At 34.4% G+C, this 21719-nt stretch overlaps 1 protein-coding gene across 1 annotated transcript in view; it reads right to left on the reverse strand.

The window, feature by feature from the left end:
• Nucleotides 1-21719, reverse strand: part of RYR2 (ryanodine receptor 2 (cardiac)) — a 509242-nt gene that overhangs the window by 326939 nt on the left and 160584 nt on the right. Inside the window, 6 exon segments of the mRNA XM_012660153.1 lie at nt 430-565; nt 3297-3480; nt 8983-9104; nt 17499-17663; nt 18766-18922; nt 21352-21426. Of these exon segments, the coding sequence (XP_012515607.1) occupies nt 430-565; nt 3297-3480; nt 8983-9104; nt 17499-17663; nt 18766-18922; nt 21352-21426 (839 nt within the window).

The following is a 21719-nucleotide window of genomic DNA, read 5'->3' on the forward strand; positions in this document are numbered from 1 at the left end:
GCTGGGCTGTACAATGTAACTGTCGCTTGACCAGTGTCAAGCATGCTGAGAAGCTGCCACAGAGCTTATAAAGAGCAGAGAGAAGACTGGTGGAGATCCCTGATGAGAAGGAATAGTGAGGACATAAGAAGGGATGAACTCTGGAACCGAAAAGGAAATATTTAATATGCATCCATATAGAGGTCCCTCACCTGCAAAAACTGCACCCTGGGTGACTTTCTCCTCCTTTAACCAAATGCAAATCTACTGCTCTGGCTACCTTTCTCACTCAGAGATGGATTTCAATACTAAACATCATTAGGTTTAGTCCAACTAAACTAAAAATTAAAAGTCTCAATTAGAAAGCACATTATAAAACTGCTGTAACTATTATGTGATCATTTTAAATAGACATAACTCAGGTGCCTTGAATCCAATCATACTTCTTACCCAGCAACTCATACAGAGAATTTAGAATGGATTTCCAAGATTCCCCTGCCTCTCGCCCAGCGACGTCAGCAAAGTGAGCCGCGCTGCTGTAGACATGTAGTCGGTCTATACACTCGAGCACAAGATTGATCATTCCCTGGAAAGTTAAAAAAAAAAAAAAAAAATCACCATCAGAAACTTTCATTCTGCTCACAGACTAAAAATGCTAAATTGATTTAAAAAAAGAAGTCTGGCTTAAAACACTCCTATTAATCATAAAGAAAACTGTGATCATTTATTCAAAGGACAGGAAGAAACACATTTGCATGTGAAATGAATGTTCTTCAAATAGTTCAAGTGGATTTTAAATCTTGAGTGTCATTATCAAAGAGGAGGGGAAGAACAATATGAAAACATGTACTTTATACTTACGGTATTCTAATGTTAAGTAAGCATAAGAACAGATTCTCATTCTTAAGCATTATTGTTATTATTAAATTAAAGATAAAGTAAATTAAATAAAGAAAAGCTCATGAAAGGAGTTTTAAAGCAAATCAAAATTCATTATAGAACTTTGTAAGATGCAGCCTAAATTTGAAATTATGCTTCGTTTTTATTACTATTGCTCAGATCGAGGTTGTCAAAATAAGGCAAAACTCATAAAAGGAAAAACTATAAACCACTGACTAATAAAATTAACTTATTTCACATTTCACACAGAAAAAAAATTTTTTTTTTTTTTTTTTTTTAGACAAGGTCTTGCTCTGTGGCCCAGGCTAGAGTGCAGTGGCATCATCATAGCTCACTGCAACCTCTATCTCCTGGGTTCAGAGGATCCTCCTGCCTCAGCCTCCCATGTAGCTGGGACTACAGGCACTACCACCACTCCTGGCTAACGTTTTTTTTTTTTTTATTTTTTGTAGAGACAGGGTCTCACTATTACCCAGGCTGGTGTCAAACGCCTGGGCTCAAGTGATCCACCTGCCTCAGCCTCCCAAAGTGCTAGGATTATAGGTGTGAGCCACCATGCCTGGCCAACAGAGAATTTAAGAGGCATCATGGGCCTAAGAACATTTCTAAGTCCCCATCCAGATGGTTTCATATGATAAATTGAACACCAATCTAAATTAATATTTTAAATGTTCACAGCCCAGTATTTAGTTTTACTTCTTCCAGATATTAAATAAATGCAGTATAGTAAACAGTCCAACAACTTGACATACGTAAAAAGAAAGGCTCCCAATAAACCACTCCATGTTGTTATTCTAGGTTTGTTTTGACAATTCCTTTGCTTTCATGCCATTATGGTTGTCAGGTTGTTTCTTTTGTATACACAATAGGAAAGTCCTCAAAAATGAATGTCAGTTTCAAGAGCTTCTGATGGAATATTAAAAAACAGGTTTAAAACTGGAAGAAACATAGATTTAGAGATTATGGGACCTCAGCAGTGCCCTCTAACCCTTTTTGTTAGATACTTTTACAAAGTTACTTTTACCCAGAAAAAGTCGTTCCCTCACATAGAAGAACGGGAACGCTTGCTGGGCATGCCTGATTAATCCCGTCAACCCTGATAGCTCCCATTGAAACTCTCAAATACGTAGTACTAATTCTAACACAAGTGTTAGGACATCAGGCACATGGTTTGGGTTCTGTATATAAAATATGACACTGGAGCTCTTTTTTAGCAGTGGAGCTTTTGGTGAAATAAAATCACATATGGAAACGTAATATATGCAAAAGGGAAAAGTGGAGTTGCTCTGCCCATGTAGGGTGCCTGGAGCTCAGCCTCTGCGGGTGGCGCTTTCTTGGGCAGCTTCCATCCCAACACAAAGCTCCCTGTGGATCCTGAGGCATTTCTGAAACTGCCCTTTATAAAATAAATAAAAGACCATAGGGGTGGGAACAGCAGTAGAGGCCTGAACTCTGCAAAGGTATAGGCATAGCTAAAAAAAATAATAATATAGTATATATATTATGTATAAAAAACAGCCATTGTTCCTTAGCTTGCTTTCCCATAATTGCTCACTACTCAGGAATCACACAGCTCATGGTCACAATGATTCTTAGCTTTCTTCATCGCTCCCATAAGTAACATCACCCTTGTGAAACCTAAGGCTGGTCTTTGAGATATCTTCCAGACCCTGCATTCCAGTGGGCCCACTGACCCACCCAGACCAGTGGCCCAAGGAATCAACTCAATAGGTCTCAGGATCTGGGAACTGACTCAGCACAAGAAGATAATTTCTGCTTCCTAATCCCATGAGTTCATCCCCAGCCAATCAGCAGACCGATCGCCTAGCACTTTGCCCCCCAAACTATCTTCAAAAACCCTTTCCCCTAAATTCTCAGGGAGACAGATTTGAGAAATTCCTCCCCTCTCCTTGCATGGTGCTTGTGATATTAAACTCTTTCTCTGCTGTAACCCCCACTGTCTCAGTGTACTGGCTTCCTCTTGAGCAGCGGGCAGTGAACCTGGTTGGGCTGTAACATTTGCAAGGAGCCCACAAGAACCTGCTGAATCGTTTCAAAACCCTGGTGCTTTCTATAGTCTGTAATCATTTGGACACTTGAAGATTCCATATTGATGTAATCAACATGGAGCAAACTACAGTGTTTACAAATGACCTGGGTGAAGGCTGAGCAGAAGTAAATGTCTCTTGCTGTGGAACCGAAAACCGTTCATCTTTTAAAATTAATATTCATGGATAGAGAACTCAACATAATGTTCAGATTTCTCCAAGGCTAGTTTCCTCTGTTCAGCAGCATATCTGCTCCTCTATACCTCAAAAGGCAAAGACATCAAATAGATGAAGAATCATCCCCCCACCCCAAGAAGCTGCTTTCCCAGGAGAACAACAGAAAAGCAATGAGCTTTGGTAGAAAGTCACCTCTTCCTGGAAGAGATTCTGCCGATTCTTTAGGGCTCGCAGTCTGTTCTGCTTGTCTTCGTGTTCTAAATGCTCATCTGGTGGGTGGAAGTAGCCAATAAGATCCCGCAGACTCAGACTTACAGACTCTATGGGCAAGTCTACTGTGGAAGGCTTCACCTTCTTGTTGAGAGCATCGAGGCCCCTAAAATAAATAGCAAACATTTCTCTATGTCAATGATCCACAATTTTATTATTTTCTGTGATAGATGATTTCACAGCATTACTCCCTTCTCCCTATACCACTGTAAAAGGGACATATAAGAAAGTCATCCTTTTCCTCAAGCAGCAATAATGAACAGATTCAAATGAGAAATTGTTTAGCATGTCATGTATAATTACGTTATAAAAACCAGCATCAAGAGCCACTTATCTAGAGCTAAACCTGATAGGCTGAAGGGTCAATGCCTACAAAAACAATAGTCTAAATATTTAGAAACTGATTTTCATTTGAAAGTACTACATACTGCAAGGTTTAAGCTTCTGTCTTCCCAGAATCATAATAGTGATAGTTGCTTCTTGTTTGTTTGTTTTACATAAAGGAATTCTTAACAAGTTTTGCTATCATGGACACTAGCTTGCCACTCAGTTTAATTCCTGCCAGTTAAAAAACATATTCTAATAATGTTAACTTAGAAAATCTGCTTATTAATCAATAAATAATATATTAAAATACTTTTCTACTATTTGAAAGAAATGTATTTGAAAATTAGATTTAAAAATATCATGATGTATTTTCTAGCCTTTGAAGAAAAATGTATTACTGTCTTATAAATATGTTAATTCGTTGAGCTTACTGAGATTTTCAGTTTTATAACTCATAGTTTTGAATGTGTCTGAAAAGAACTTCAAAACATGATGTCTGTAAAGCACAATTATTCCAAGGTAAAAAGTTTATTTAAAAAAACACACAATAGATACTATGAAAGAATTGTCAAATACCTCTACTGTACTTGATATAGCAATAGTCTTATTAGTCATGATAAAATTTTAATGCATTAAAAATATTACACTTCCAATCCTGCTTTCTGTATCAGGAAATATAATATGGCAATATTTTATCCCAAGAAAATGTTTTTGGCTAATTTTCTTACTATATTGGAACTTACATTTAAAAAACAATAAAAGCCTTATTAATGAGAATTAGCTTAGATTTGAACTTTACAATGTTCAAAACATTATTTAAAATGTATCATCATTTACACATAAAGATTTCTAATAATTTTGAATACTTGACTTCAGCATTATTAAGTAGAAATAGTAAATGTGAGCAACTATTCTAAAGTTTTTGCTTGAAATTCCATATCGATTATACCAACAGAACTCTCATCTATTCACTAATTTCATCATCTCTATTAGTTTTTCAATGCCCAAAAAGCAAGAGAAGTGATTTTTCGGAAGAAAATTATTTCTTTCCTTTTAAAATGAAAATTCATATGTAATATTTTTTTCTAAATATTCATTCCATTAACTCTAGTTACATCATAAATAAATGCACAACAAATTCAAAGTCAATTCTCATAATACTAAAGGAAATGAAATTCAGAAGTGATTCAGGTATAATATCTACATTTTCAAATCTAAAGGAAAACAATAGTAAATTTCAGTTTTTAAGTTATTAAGTTGAAATAAACACATCTGCCATCAGGAATATAACCATTCAATTATTTTCTAGGAGATACTGCTTTTCAGAACAAATGTTGCCCACAATTCTAAAATTATTCATTATGTTACATTTTAGAGCTTTCATCTAATATAAAGACATTTATCATCTTAATTTTTCAAGGACAAAAAAAGATGAGGAAAAAAATTAATTCAGAAAACCAAAGTTGGTAGAATCACCACCACCAAGCCAAAATAGTAGAACCCTCTTTCCTACACATAATACTTCTTCCTACCCACAACACAAATACACACACACACACACCCCCAACACCACCACCATGACCTGAGAAAGAACAGAAGGGTTACAGGAAAAAAAAGCCACATTAGAAAAACACAAATGATTAAATCATCTTCACTTTCACTCTAAAACGTAAAAAGGAAATGTTTGAGTATAGATTTTTTAAATGAGTCTCAATACGAATTAAGTAAATTTGCATTAATAAGATGAATAGTAAAAAGTAATTTACTCTGAAAAAAATGGGTACAAATATTGTAAAGATACCGAAATTTTAAAGACTTTTGGTGCTTTCATGAATGTGACAGTAGGAGCAAAATATTTTACTTAAAAAATGCTCTTTACAATGTTCAAAAATTATGTAAGACTTTTCAAAGTTTCTGAAGATATTAAAGAATTATATAAATGCAGGACCTCTAATAAGTAATACTAAGGAGTATTTAAGTAAAACATGCATATATGTAAATATATATAAACATGCCTACTGGAGTTAAACAATATAACTAAAGGGTGAATATTCTAGAAAAGAAAAGAGAAGGGAAAAAACTAAAGCTTAATGAAGATTTAATTTCTGAAAAAACCAATATATAATTAAGGTCAGTTAAGTGTAAGAAGTATCACAAGAATGGAAAAACAAACACCACGTGTACTCACCATTAAATGGGAACTAATCAATCAACACTTACATGCACATATGGAAATAACATTCATTGGAAATCAAGCAGGAAGGAGGGGGGAGGAGAGGATGGGTAAATTCACACCTAACAGGTACAATGCACACTATCTGGGGATGGGCATACTTATAACTTTGACTCAAATGGTACCAAAGCAATTTATATAATCAAAATGTTTGTACCTCTATAATATTCCGAAATAAAATTGAAAAAAAAAAACAGGTAAACAATGACAATAAAAAGAAAAGCAAAATATAAATTTAAAACTCATATGCATAAAATTAATCCAATCTGAAAATTTATATATTAATCCTAATGAAAGATGTATTTGATTATTGAAAATGTCATAATTTTAGAGAATTAAAATGTACACAACAGTGCTAGAGGTTTTAAAATGCAGCAGCTTAATATGTGGAGCCTGAAATTTACTTTAATGCCAGCAGCTCTTGCTTTCTGATTTCAAAATAATTCGGATGTCTTTAGGTCAAGATAATATTTCATGTTACAATTAACATCATTGGCTTGTTTTTATTTTGCCTGTGAATTAGTGTACTAGTTACAAAAATCAAAGCTTATCAGAAGAAATTTTTAAAAAGGCTTAAAAACTTAAAAAAAAGAAAAAGTGACAGGTTATGCATCTAAAAACAGAGCTTCAAAATACATGAAGAAAAAGTAACAGACTATACAGAGAAATAGAAAAGCCCACAATTATAGTCATATATTTCAATACCTTTCTGTAATTAATAGAACAGACTAAAAAAACAACAGGGAAATTAAAGACCTAAACAATACTATCAACCAACTAGATCAAACTGACATTTCTGAACACCCCACACAAGAGGAAAATGTATTTTCTTTTCAAGTACACATGGAACACTTACCAATATAGAACTTTTTCTAAGCCATAAAACAAGTCTCAATATATTTAAAGCATTTAATCTTACAAAGTATATTCTCTGACCCATATAGCATTAGAAATTAGTAATAGAAAAATATCAGGAAAATCCCCAAATATTTAGCAACTAAGTAATACATTGGTCAAAGACATCATTAGAAGGAAAATTGAAAAACAACATATCAAAAAGTGTGAGTTGCTACTAAAACTAAAAACAAATTTTTAGCATTAAATGCTTATATCAAAAAAGAAAATCCTCAAATTAATGATGTCAGTATTCATCTTATAAAGCTCAAAAAGTAATAAGTTAAACCCAAGGCAAAAAGAAGAAAAGAAATAAAAAAAATCAGAATGGGAATCAGAAAATCTTTTTATGGTTAAATATGCATTAATATAACCATCCTATTTTATCATGATAGGTATAATGAATGAATTTCATTCAAATAACCCAGCCAAAAATTAACTTTCAAGATTTAATGAAGAATCAAGTATATAACTCAGCATTTTAACCATAGAATCTAAATTTCTCATACTTATTTCTCTATCTTATCAAATAAGTAATTGTCAAATTTTAAAATTATTCTTCCAAATCACAGACACTACTTTAAAAAAATGAGTCTAGTTTTGAACAAAGAGCAAATATGCTAAAGCAAATCCCATTCAAGATGAATTTTAGTATCTCAGTCAGCATACAAAATGTCACTTATGGTATACTATCACTGCATTAAATCTAAACACTGATATAGTTAACTTCCACACAAAATGCTTTTAAAAAACAAATCATCAATGTTTTCTCTAGTATTAAAGTAGCTCCTGCTTATCAAACAGAATCTCTGTAGTGCTGCTCAAAACTCTACTGAAGTCAAATTGAATTTAAAACTGTCCCTCATTATTTGAAGAATTCAATACTGATCAATATGATTAAGTACAAAATTGACTATTTTAAATATTTATGATTAATTTCCTCAATCCTTATCATGGAATTGATTGGTTATAGTAAAGAAGTATTAGTGGAAAGAACAAGATGGAAAAAGGCTAAGTTTAATTGTTTCAAAAATATATTGTAATTTTTAAGTAGAATTTCTTGACATGACTAATTTTATACTGTATTAAAATGTAATAAATTTTACTTATTATAAGAAATAAATATTATATAAAATGATATAAGTATAAATACAAATAATAACAAAAAGTAATATAGGAAATAAATAAAATATAAAAATGTGACACTTACCCCATCTTTAAGGCTTACCCCATCTGATGAGGCTTAGGATTTAGATGAGGCAGAGAAATGGGACAAATACTAAGGATTTGACTGAGATTTTTTTTTTATGCCATGAAGCCAAACATGATTTATTTATTCAACTACTATAAAAATGACTTTAATATTCGTTTCTAAACCAAGAAACTGGGGGAAATATTTTTAATTTATATAGGACAAATGGAAATTAATCTCTCTCACATAACAAAAGCTTATAACAGCCTAACGGAAATATCAACAAAGAGTAGGGTAAAACACATATAAAAAAATAAATCAAGAAATATGATTAAAAAATTTCCCCCCATCAAATTAGCAAAGTTTAAAGACATGGATGAAATCCATCACAGGTCAGAGTAAAACACATATAAAAAAATAAATCAAGAAATATGATTAAAAAATTTTCCCCCATCAAATTAGCAAAGTTTAAAGACATGGATGAAATCCATCACAGGTCAGAGTATATACTGGTATGTTACCAGAAAATACTTGTTCCACAAGTTTGATTTAGTTTGTAGATATGCGATTATTTCAATTATTAGGTGGAAAAACTCAATTATTATAAGAATCACTTTTTTGAAATACAAACCAAAAATCACCAACTACGTGGGCTTCCTTACCCTTATTGTAAAAGGAAATTAAATAGGTCCATCACAAGGAAGAATAGTTATAAAATAATCCTAACCTATAGCTATCTGTTACTATCACACATACAATTTCTAAAACCACATTTCTTTTTTAAAATTCACTTAAAAGAAAGACATAAAATCATCTAACTAGCACTTCCTAATGTGTTCTGCTGACCTACCAAACTGTATGTGACTTACCACCATAGCGTATCTTAGAACTGTCCATATGTAAATCCAATAAGGAAATGAAAATGAAATATCAATCAACTATAACAACAAAAGAAAAAGTACCTTATAAATCTATTGAAAAGGAAGACTGTGCTCCGGATGACTCGTGCTGTGCGTGATTCTTCATGCTGAGACCTAGACAAATTTAAGCCATCATCCATGTGGCCTTCATGGTGCATAATGGCCTGTGAGAAAGCAAAAATAAGGCCATAACTTCCAACAGCTCTTTCCCAAACTGGAGTTAAGGAGCTATACACTTAGGCAGGTGAGCCAGACCAATAAATAGAACCAGAGGACAGGTAGGGTAGACAGTGAAGCTGTTGTGTTGAGATAATATGCACAGGTTCCTATACAAACTAGCCGTTCCATATATTTATTTAGTTATTATTTTAAAAAATGATTCAATAAATGAGTTGAGCAAAACAAACAGCAGAGCCTATTCACGTATCTAGGTTCAATCACTGATCCATAGCCTAAGCAAACTTGGTACAGAACAGCAAAGGAAGCATAACATTGGCACGCCAGTAATACAGGAGTTCTGAACATAGACTGATTAACCAATCAGTACTGAAAGATGCTTCTAAGGCATCATTTTCATTTCTTTTGTTAGGGTTTTTTGGTTTTGAACTTTTTATGAAAGTATAACATTAGGAGAGAGAAGTGTAAAAATCTTAAATGGCAAGCTCAGTGATTTTCACAAAGTGAACACGCCTGTGTAACCAACACCCAGCTCAAGAAAGAGAATATTATAGGAACCTTAAAATTCCCCCTTAATATTCTTATCTTGCACAACATTCACCACTTTGCAGACTTTTAACAGCATAGATCAGTTGTGTACTATTAACATGTATCAGTAGAACCATTTGTACCCATTTGTGTATGGCCTTCTTCATTCAACGTTTACAGCAAGGTGATTTAATACACCTACTCAGGTGTACTGAACTAAATTTAGTAACTGGAACTATAACTATAAGCCATCTAGAAAGCAATGTAAAGAGGAAGTCCCACACCAAAATCAATGAGACACAGACATATCTATTCAAAAGTAATATTCTATGCTTAACTGCCTTCATTAATATAGAAAAAATGACTGAAATGAACTTATACGCATTTTAAGACTCTAAAATAAGAATAGCAAATAGACTTGAAAAGTGGAACTAATGAAGATAAAAACGGAAATTAATAAACTAGAAGTCAAATAAAATCCTAGAAAGGATGAATAAACACAAAATTTGATTCTTTGAGACAATAAATAACATAAATAAACCTCTCATAAACTAGGCTAAAGATAGAGAGGAAGCAAAATCACAGATACTTGGAAATTACAATAATATAACACTGTGTGCAACTCCATGGCAAAAACAAAAAACAAACAAAAACACAAGCAAAACTGTATATTCCAGAGAATAGGATAGATTCTTAACAAATTAAGAATAGTCAAAAGGAATCCCCCCAACTAAGTAGAAAATTTAATTAGAACAGTTTCTTTAGAAAAGATTGAAAAGATAATTTAAGATCCAATATTTAAAAGACATGAGACCAGATGGTTCCACAGGTAAGCTTCAAAAGAACAGATAAACCTTCAAAGGTTTGATAAACCTTCAAAGAACAGTTATTTCTAATGACAGACTAATCTAGATCAGGGGTTGGCAAACTACGGCTCGTCACCTGTTTTTGTACAGCCCATGACCTATGAATGGTTTTTATATTTTTAACAGGCTGAAAAAAGACCAAAAATAATATTTCATGACACGTGAAAATTAATAAACATGAAAATTATACAAAATTAAAATTTCAATATCCATAAATAAAGAGTTTCCCCTATGAATATACTTGTAATAATTCTAAAAAAATATTAATTATATCTAGTAGAATGTCAAAAGAATAACACCCTATGGTCAAGTAGGGTTTATCCTATGAATTTAAGGATTCTTCAATAATTGAATGTCTCATAACTTATTTATGTTATCAACAGGTTAAAGAACACTAAAACATGATTTTTATCTCCTTTAATTAATAAAATTCAGCAATCATTGCTATTTTTTTAAAGCTAAGTAAAATAGGAATAGCAAGAGATGACTTAAATATGAAAACAATTTCAGTTGTCCTCAGGATAGAAGTACTTCTCTCCTGAAGTGAAAATTCACTTCAGAAAATATGCCGAGGTGAATAAACCATCAGAATAGATAAAAGGACAGCAAGCTGGGATAAAAAGGTGAGCTGGTGAGACAACAAAAGAAAAAAAAAGCAAGAAATCTAAAATTTCAAAGGCATAGAAGGGGTTTAGGAATACAACAGCACCAGAGAAAACAATATGAATGCTTTGGAAGACACACTTGAGAAGCAAAGTGTAGGGAAAAGGTCAGAGAGATAAGAACATTGAGAGAGGAGGAACTTGTCCTGTTTCTGAGAAAGTAACTAGCAAACTAAAATGGCATGAAAACAGAAACCAAAGACAGGGTTTAAGCAATATTTCTCTTAGTTTTAAAAAGATTTAAGTGTGCTGATCATAAATCCTTGGTTCCAGATGCATTTCATAATTCAGAGTTCTTCAGATATTTTTTAAAAGGCACTATGGCATATAACTGTGTATTTTCTAACACCACAGTGGGGTCTAGGTACCACTCCATAATCAGTAAATTTACATTTCTGCAGGAAAATGTGAATATTCACAACAAGTGTGATAATGAAAACTATGAATAGTGATTCAGAAACTTTTAAATAACGTTTTATTCATATGACATAACCACAAAGTCTCCCCAAAAGAATCTAATACAGTACATCGTTCTAGAAGTACTAAGAAGTATATAGTAAAGAATTTAATTTGATTATCTGTTTTATGGCCTATAAAGTTAATTTCACATGTTACTTCACTAAATCAAGACTGTTTAGCTTTTCACTCACACTTACCAAACCATTCTAGAAAGGCAAGCTTCTGGTTAGCCTATGACAGAGAATGGAAGTCCCATTCTAACTTTCATCCATGGTTAAGGAATGAGATAATGTAGGTGCTGGGACTAGAAGAAAGGATGGAAGGATGGATGGATGGATGGATGGATGGATGGATGGAAAGAACAGTGAGCAAGATGAATGAAGGGTCAGGTGAGAAAACACCTGTCACTTGTTTGCTGAGTGCAAAGGTCAGCTGAAAACAGCTGGCCTGTATGGAAGTTGTTAAAAAAATTAACAAATGACCCTGACTCTTTACATGTGTCCTTCGAAATAAATACGGAGAGGAAGTTAGCTGAGGAGGCCATTTTCTCCTTTAGATTTTGGTCTCTCCTCTTCTCTCTAAACACTGTGTTTCGAGTAATTATTCATTCTGTGAACTAAAATAAAATCTTAAGGCTCATTCCCCACTAGCTGACTGAATGGACCCCCTCATGGCCAAAGGAATATCCTAAAACTAAATTACCTGCCATGAGGAGGGAGGTCAGACGTGCCTTATCATGCCCCCCTCTTCTTGGGACATCCTTTGTAACCCATTAACAGGCCTAAGGCTGTGCAAGACAAACCTGCAGGTCCTCAATTTACACGACAAATCTACGTCCAGTGGCTTGTCTCTGGTTAACAGCTCCTTAAGTTAAAACATTCCAAGCCTTTAGACAAAGCTTCATGTCTTTAACCAATTACAAGTCAAAGAATCTTTAAACCCACCTATAACCTGTAAGCCCCCCTCACTTCGAGATGGCCCACCTTTCGGGCCAAACCAATGTATGCCTCCCACATATTGATTTATGACTTTACCTGTAACCCCTGTCTCCCTGAAATGTATAAAACCAAACTAACCCAGCCCCAGCGAATCCATTTGCTCAAGGCTTCTTGGGAGTGGCTTCAGGTCATGGTCCTTAAATTTGGCTCAGAATAAATCTCTTTAAAATTATTTTATAGAGTTTGGCTTTTTTTCCCGTTAACAATTCCTTCCCTACAGAGCTCAGGAGGGGAAAGGAGCCGCAACAAAACACAGAGTAATGATTAAGAACCCTGGGGTTACTGGAGTGGACTGAAGGAGGGGCGGCCAGAGGTGAGATGAGTGACCTGGTGTGTCCTCGTATGGAGACTGGCATTATTGCAGGAGGTAAGGCTCAGCCATGAAGGGTTTGCAAGCAAGGCAGTGACAAGGTCAGAATGGAGCAGAAAGAGGTGAGGCTACAGGCAGAGAGAAGGAAGAGGCAGCTCTGGAAGCAGTACACACAAAGATGATAAAGCCTGAACTGGATTTCTAAGGATGGAGCAGAGGGACCTAAGATGAGGTGCACCTAGAAGAGAAAACTGTCAGGACATGGTGCTTTGGTGAATTTAGCAGAATGAAGCAAGTAAACAGTGGACACTCTTGGTACTTAATTCCATACGACATAGTTGAAAAGACAGGATACAAAATGTGCTTTAGGATTTGTAGTACGCCAAAAATCCCTTTATTCCCAGCTATTTAAACTTGTAATGAAAAGCATGTGAGGTAGAATGTGGTTTTCAAAATTCATTTGAGAGGAACATGAGCAAAAAAAGGTTGAAGACAATTGTTCAAAGCCTTTTTGTTCTTTTCATTTTTTTTTTTTTGCATCTTACCACTTAAGCATATAGAATGAGCAAATAATACCTAAAGACTTGCGAGTAATTTTCTCATTGAAATTTATTTCCATCTTTACAAAAATACAATCTACATGTTACCATTTCTACCAAGATTTCTCTCATAACCATACATCATCTTCAAGCTTTTGATAAAAGCTATGAGAAAAATGTGATGCTAGACAAGAGCTCTTAGAAAGTAATATCTGAGTTAAGAATTTTGTTTTTTCTGTTCTTTGTAATTTGTGAAATCTATTTTGAACTTTCACCCTTCTGGTAGATATTGGCATTTAAAAACATAGAATGCACTGTGGAAAATCCAATAAAATCACTCTCACTCAGTTAAAAATTAAAAGGCCAACAACAAAACTCATCTCCACTGTCACAAGAAATGGCAGTGTTTATCCTTGAGAGTGGTTCTGATCAGAAGGAGGCACAGGTGGGGGAGGGGTGCAGAAAGGTGTTTCTAAAATATGAAGCTTTGAATTCTCTAGAACCCACACCGTAGAAGTCTTAAAATTAACATTAATAATACTACATTTGATTTAACCTAGTATGTCCAAAATATTTTCCTTTCATCATGTAATCGATATAAAACTGTTAATGGGACATTTCACTTTTTTTTTTTTTTGAGACAGAGGCTTGCTCTGTGGCCCAGGCTAGAGTGCTGTTTCGTTGTCCTATCTCACAGCAACCTCAAACTCCTGGGCTCAAGAGATCCTCCTGCCTCAGCCCCCAGGGTAGCTGGGACTCCAGGCGCCCGCCATGACATGACACCTGGCTAATTTTTCTATTTTTAGTAGAGACAGGGTCTCACTTTTGCTCTGGCTGGTCTTGAATACTCCTGAGCTCAAGCAATCTTCCTGCCTCAGCTTCCCAGAATGCTAGGATTACAGGCATAAGCCACCATGCCCAGCTGACTTTTCACATTCTTATTTTTTCATACCTTGTGTTCAAAATCCAGGGTATATTCTAGACTTACAGAATATCTCAATTCAAACACTAAATTTTTATTAAAAATACTCAGCTTTAGAATTCATGGTATTTATACTTGAAAAAGTATATGCACATACCCAAGTTGTTTTGAACATACATAAAAATTTTCCAATAACTTAAGTTTTTAAATTTAAATTAATTAGAATTAAAACTAAAGATGTTGTTCCTCTAGCGCTAGCCACATATAAACAGCAAATAGCCAGATGTGGCTAGTAGCCACTGATTAAACAGCACAGCCCTAGACCTAACTTCAAGTTCATGGGAATTATAAAGAGCAGAGGCAATCAGGGAAAAAAGTCAGACACATCCAGAATGTGAGGCATCCTACAAATAGCCTGGATTTTTATAAAACTCAATGGCACAGGGCAAGAACACGGTAAGGATCTTTTCTAGATTAAGAAACTGAGTATTTCCTGGTGGGTGGGTGCCAGAGAGACAGCGAGAGAGAGACTGAAAAGGCACAAAAATAAATAATTACATGAACTTTGCATCCTGATTTTAATGAACTATAAACAATATTATTGGGACAATGAAAGAAATACCGATATGAACAGGATATTAGATGATGTAAAAGAATTATCATAATGGTGTGTAATGGCACTGTGGATGTTTCTGTGTATGTGTGTGTACACAGAGAGAAAGTTAAAAAAGGAAGAAAGGATGGAAGGAAAGCCTATCTTGCAAACTATAATAATTGATGAATCTAATTTGAGGGTATATGGATGTTCATTAGTCTTAACTTTCTAACTTTTCACATTTGAAACTTTTCTAAATAAAATATTAAGAAAAAAGAAAAAGTACACTAAATCTGGTAGAAGAACCATGGCCAAACATCACCATCAAAATAAAAAATTGCTTTAAAGCCGAATCAACCTCTTCTGCCACAATTTTAACTACATTAGCCATTCACCTTACAAATGCTAACCCAGCTCACTATGTCTTATAATTCTGCAACGCTAATGCACTTGGAGAACGAGCTAAAAGGTGCATGGGTGATCTGACCAACTCGACTAGCACTCTACACCCTTGAAAATAAATGCTTTCATTTAAGAAACATTCAATGAGCACCTACTATGGTTCCGGCACTCTGCTAAGTACTAAGAATACAGAAATAAAAGACCTGGCTCCAGTCTCAGTGTCTTGTAATGGAGAGAGTAAGTCACAAATACACATCTTTGTCTCATCCTTTCCTTTCTGCCCCTCACCCTCAGAATGAGAACTGAACTTAGTTTAACTTCTGGTTCATTGGCTTCTAAGGACCTCAAAAAGTAGCTTTAGCAATTTGGACCCAAACATGGACAATATCGATAAATGTTGTAGACATTTTGGTGAGCAAAAGAAGTCATATACAAAGGAGTACATGCTATATTATTTCATTTATATGAAGTTCTACACCAGGCAAAACTAATCTATGGTGGAAAATGGTCGCAAGAACAGCTGCCCCTGGGGAAGAGGAGCAGGAATAACCTGGGAAGAGATCCTGGGCCACTTCTGGGGAAATGGAAATGTTCCATATGGAGGTAAGTGTGTGAGTCACACCACTGTATCCATTTATCAAAACTCTGCAGCTAAGTATACAGACGTCAATATATATAAATTTTACCTCAAAAAGGAAAATAAGTAATAATCTAGTGGAACACAGCAGCGGGTTGGACATGTAACTGAAAGGAGAGTGGGAAAGCAATGAAAATGTTTAAGGTGAATGGTGGAGACATAGGGGTTCATTAAACTATTTGTGTACTTGTTATTTTATTTTGTGTGCATTTGAATTTTCCACAATAAAAAGTTTTTAAACGCCAAATTCAGTTGCAAGAAATAAGGACTGCTTCACAAATATTGAATATCTACAAATACATTTAAATTTATGAGCCTAGATCAAAGACCTAAAAGACGAGTGATCATCTCATTATAAAGCTGGCACGGGTCTTGCAGAATCGTCTGTGGATCTCCGCGGAAGGGAGTACCGGGATGCATTCGAGCCAAATCCTGTGAACGCAGCGCCAGCCTCTCACTTCACTAAGATCAGCACTTGTCACTCTAAATAGATCACACTGACAGCGAATAATCCCTACTGGAATGTATGTACAGATTGTGATTAATACATGTATTGAAAATAAAAATGTCTGCCTTGCTAAAGCCTTCCTTTCATAGTTTCACATTTCTCAAAATAACATGCGTCTTATCATTTGGTTCTGTGCACTGTGCTGCATGTCATATGTAAAACTATAAACATTCTAGAACCATGTACTCCTCCAGGGAACTCATAAATTAGGGGGAAGAGAGAGACACATGTAGCCTAGTAAACAAAACAGCGCAAGGGGTACATATAAAATTTAATAAATTATATACAAATATTATGAGAATACAAAGGAGGGAGTAGCTGATAAGATGAGATAGGAATAATTTCTAAGATGATTTTTAAATTTAATTCTTAGATGACAGATAGAAGTCAGGCAGACAAAAAATGTTACCAAGGGTATTCCAAATAGAAGAAACAGTCTGTGCAAAGGCACAGGTGTGTAAAAGCTATTTTTTTCTTTTTTGAGGGACTTCAAGACATGTGCTATAAGTGACATGCTGGGGAAATTGAAGACAACACCTAGAAATTAAGAGAAGAATAGGGAAGGGGGCAGGCCAGGAAGGATATAATATCACCACCAAAAAGCGTGACCCCTGTCTTGTAAGCAAGGGGTATCAGTGAAGGACCCCACGGGGGCATGGAGGACAAAGTGAAATGAGGTAGACTAAGCCAGACTCCAAAAGACAGTATTGTGTATTTCTTCATTTAATATTTAAATACAGGAATCCAATAATCCTACATATCAGTGATGTAACGTCCAGCAACATTCACTTTATGAAACCAAAGAGTCTATTATAGTGGGATTTGACCTTTAGCATGTAAAATTATGAACTTTAGCACGTGGCTGAGTTAGCCACCTCTTTTTGACCTGTGCTTAGGTATTTTATTCATAAAAAATGACTACTACAAATTGTGCTTTTATATTGTATAACCTTACCTTACGTTGTATAGATCCCATTCTCACGGATTTCACATCCACAGACTGGTAAGTGAGCCACAGGCCTGTGTCTACATGTTGTATGAAGCATACCGAGTCACCATATTTTATTTCAGATGTTCCCATTCCATCAACTTCTTTTCTCACCCCTACATCCAATTTTTCCTAAAGGGAAAGGGAGGAAAAGATTAGCAAACATTTTAAAAATACCAGCATATAACAAACTTTGCCATGTTGTAAATATGGTCCTTAAAAAATTCAGCCCTCAAAGTCCCCTGAAATAATAGTGGTGAAATAGTCTATTCTTGTTTTTTTTTGGGAGACAGAGTCTTACTCTGTTGTGTTAGAGCACAGTGGCATCATCATAGCTCACTGCAACCTCAAACTCCTGGGCTCAAGCCATCCTCCTGCCTCAGCCTCCCAAGTAGCTGGGACTATAGGCGTGACCTTTTTATGAATATGTTATACATAGTATCTATACCTTTTCTCATCTAATAATACTGCTATCAAAAATCCAACTTGAATTCACTCAGAATACGAAATATGGAGAAGGACAATGAATCCTTAGAATTTTCTAGTACTGAAAATAAATAGTAAGTTAAAAATAAAAAAGATGAGCCCTGAATAACATTCTGAAGATGCCTATACCCAGATGAGTATATACTAACCTCAGAAATACAAAGTCAAACCTTTATCTATAACAGAAACACAAAGTTTTGCCTTTCTAAGACAAAAGCTAGTCAGTAGTTCAGTGTAAGTCCTGTCATCATGTGCAAGTTGCACAAATCTTCATTAAACTATGAACAAAAATATACAATTATCATAAAAGTTATTCAGTGGGGCTAAGAAGAAAGGTCTGCATTTAAGAGTGGATGTGTAAATGTATTTTTGACAAAAACATGCTGGTGTGCTTTATCCTTATTCTGTTATACAACATCACAGGGTTTGTGCAAACTGTATACCATCAATAACTAAGAAAACAACGAGGAGCTGGATGGATGTGTTTTATGAAAATAACCAAAGAACTATGAGCCAAGTGAAATACCTGGGCAGGTTTTGGTGGTTTAGGAAATCATTTTTTTTGTTTTTGTTTTTGTTTTTTTTGGAGAGGAAGGGATGGAAGAGAAACTGGGAATTTAGAAATACATGCAAAACATGCTCACATCATTTCTCTTTGCACTTCTAACATCAAAGGGGTTATCCCCATCACAGGAATTGTGATGGGGATATACTTACAGGAAATCCAAAATAGTATTTTCTGTCTTACCTTGGAAGACCGGAAGGTAAATGCTGTTGATTTTACGTCAGCTTTCTCTTTGTCCATGAGTAGAAGGTTTTTGTCTTCCATGAGACTCAAGTATTTTCCTGTTGTGACATGGCGTAGTCGGAATGGCTGGCCCCATCTTATGTGGCTTCCACTCCACCTAATGAAAACATTTAGGACTTGATCCGACAACATCCAGAATCATGGCAGAAGTAGCTATTAAAAAATGGCATTAGGAAATATAGTTCTATCACAAACATAAGCAGGATCTTTGACTATAATTTCCTAAGTACAAAGAAAAATTAGTAATCATGTGGCCACTGTAAACATTTAAACTCAATGCAGTTTAATTTGCGTATTTACAATAAAGTCAAAGTAGTTCAGAGTTTTAATGTAATCTGAAAAAAATCTTTAAAATAATTATATTCCTTACATATGCACCTCCTACTTTCCTGTTTTAGACAGGAAGGCAAAATAGTATTAATCAAGAGTCACAGGGTAGAGCAAAAATCTCTGTCTTTAATCTATTAAGTCGTTGAAAAACTACCTGCTCTGCCTTCTGCCAGGTTGTTCCCCTCAGTGACATCTGGATTCTAAGAGACAATTAGCATCCCCTTTCCCCTGTAGCTGACCATAAGATCATATATTTTCTATATATCAATCCTCCATAATCAAAGTGAAAACAAACTGCAAACTTTCCATTTCAAAATACAAACATAAGCAACAATAGAGAAACACAATCAAGACCACTTAATGGAAGGTGTGCAGAGGTTGGCAGAACAATCTGATTTATGTAGTTATGGTTCATTAATCTTATTATCAACAGTAAAAATGAAGTCCTTTCAGGTTTTCAGAAGTTTTCATGTTTTTTTTTTTTTTAACCAAAATTGTGAAGAATTTAGGGCCTGGCTCAAAAAAGAATTCATTTCTTTAAGCATGCAATCATGAAGTGTAGGTATATCTATAAATTTTGAAAACACATTTGGAATCTGTTTTACAAAGGCAAGAAAACCTCTCTTAACTGCACTTATGTTGACAAATTATATATAATTATAACCAACATATGGAATTATTAATATATGTCATTTCTTCAATCAGTCATTTTTATAATACACGAAGTAAATGTGTATTTACTTAAAATCCCTTTCCCGAAATTCTCTGAATAATTACAAAATATATAAAAGCTATGATTTTTTTCCCTTTTTTGCCTTATAAGTTAGTTTCTTCTTTCATTTCATTAAGAGATGCATTTCTAATAAAATTTTACTTTAATATTTATCAAAAGTTTTAATATTTAGGTGGATTTGATCAACTGCACATTTATATCAAAGAAATTTAATATTACCAATCAATTAATGGTATTAATATAGAAGAATTTTTTAAAGTTACAGCCTAACATAAGAAACACAAAAAATTAATGTATATATTTTTGTTGCATAGGAGTATGAAGTGAACAAGAGAATCAGTTATAATACAAATATGATTTCAATAAGAAAGAGGCATAATATAAATTTTTTACTGTTAAAGGAGATTTATTTATTTATCTATCTATCTCTTTATTTGAGATGGGGGTTTTGCTAGGTCCCAGGCTGGCCTTGAACTCCTGGGCTCAGGACTTTACAATGCTCAAGGATATACAAAGGTTTTCAAAATGATTCTATGGGACATGTGAGCAAAAACAGCTTTAGTCTACTGAACTATTTTAATCACCATTAGAAAGGCAATAATCCCAAAATAAACAGTCTATAAAGACAGCTATTCTGTAATAAAATAGTCCCACTCCCACACATTAAGGCTATAATCCTAAATCAGTAATTTCTTTAAAGCCCAATAAACTAGGGAAGAAATACTTTGAAAATATATTGCTTTTAGGCAAAGGGCTAATCTTCCAATTATTAAAAATATCTATTTTAATTCTATTTAAAATAGCCCAAAATGACACCTTTATCATCAATATTGTTATTTATTTAAAGGAACTAAAAGGTTCCAGACAGCTGTTTGAAGTCATCAGAAAAAAAAAAGGAAATATATATAATAAAAATTCTTATTACTATAATGTTTACACAGTGACTTTTATTACAATCCAGGTTTTTACGCAGCTATCGAGCTATTTTTAAGTAAATACAGTGACTGCCAGTAATGACTCTTGTCCTATTGTTCCAGTTTCCTCTGTTTTAAATGCGCTTTTGGAAGGTTAAACCCAGAGTCTGTCAGATCTGAAATGTGCCACAGGCTTGCGAAGAACTTGTCCTGTCTCCAAACCTTACATCACTCTGTCCTCCTCGGCCAAGAGATCCACGGTCTGGGCTACAGTGATGTTATTAAAACAAATGAGGCTAAAAACTAAAGAGAATCTACAAAATTATTGCTTATTTCTCAGGGTTACCAGCTGGTGAACTTAGACTAAGAGAAGATAAATAAAGGTAGGTGGGAGGAAAAAAAAGAAAGAGAAACTCTCCACCACTTTCTCAGTGTGCCCTTTGCTTGCTTGTTTGCTAGCAATGACCGTTTGACACAGACTCCGAAGTCAAGAGCAACACAGTAGTTAGTACCCTTGGAGCACAGGCTGTGTTCCGAAGTTCTACTTACGCAACTCTTAGCGTCTCCAGTCTCCACAGGGAACGCGCGTGCACAGATATAGCACCGCCTTCGAAATGAACGGTTCTGTTTAAACAAACAAACAAAGAGCCCTTTTGAGTTTAACATGTTTCATTCTTTGGACTATTATTTTTCAAGTTAATTAAAAGAGAAAAGCAAATGGGAAAGCATGTGGATAAACAGTTAAAGTCATACTTTTTGGAAGGAGACAATATAGCTGGAAATAAAAAGAACCAAAATAACAATAACAGTGATCAATGTAAGTTTGTCCTGAATAAACATTGATTTAATTGATTTAAACATATTGTCTCTTGTCACTTTCTCCCTTTAATCTCATTCATTCAATTCTTTCTTTCTCC

This window comes from Propithecus coquereli, unplaced genomic scaffold, assembly GCF_000956105.1.
Source record: "Propithecus coquereli isolate 6110/MARCELLA unplaced genomic scaffold, Pcoq_1.0 Scaffold66, whole genome shotgun sequence".
In the NCBI taxonomy this organism is placed as follows: domain Eukaryota; kingdom Metazoa; phylum Chordata; class Mammalia; order Primates; family Indriidae; genus Propithecus; species Propithecus coquereli.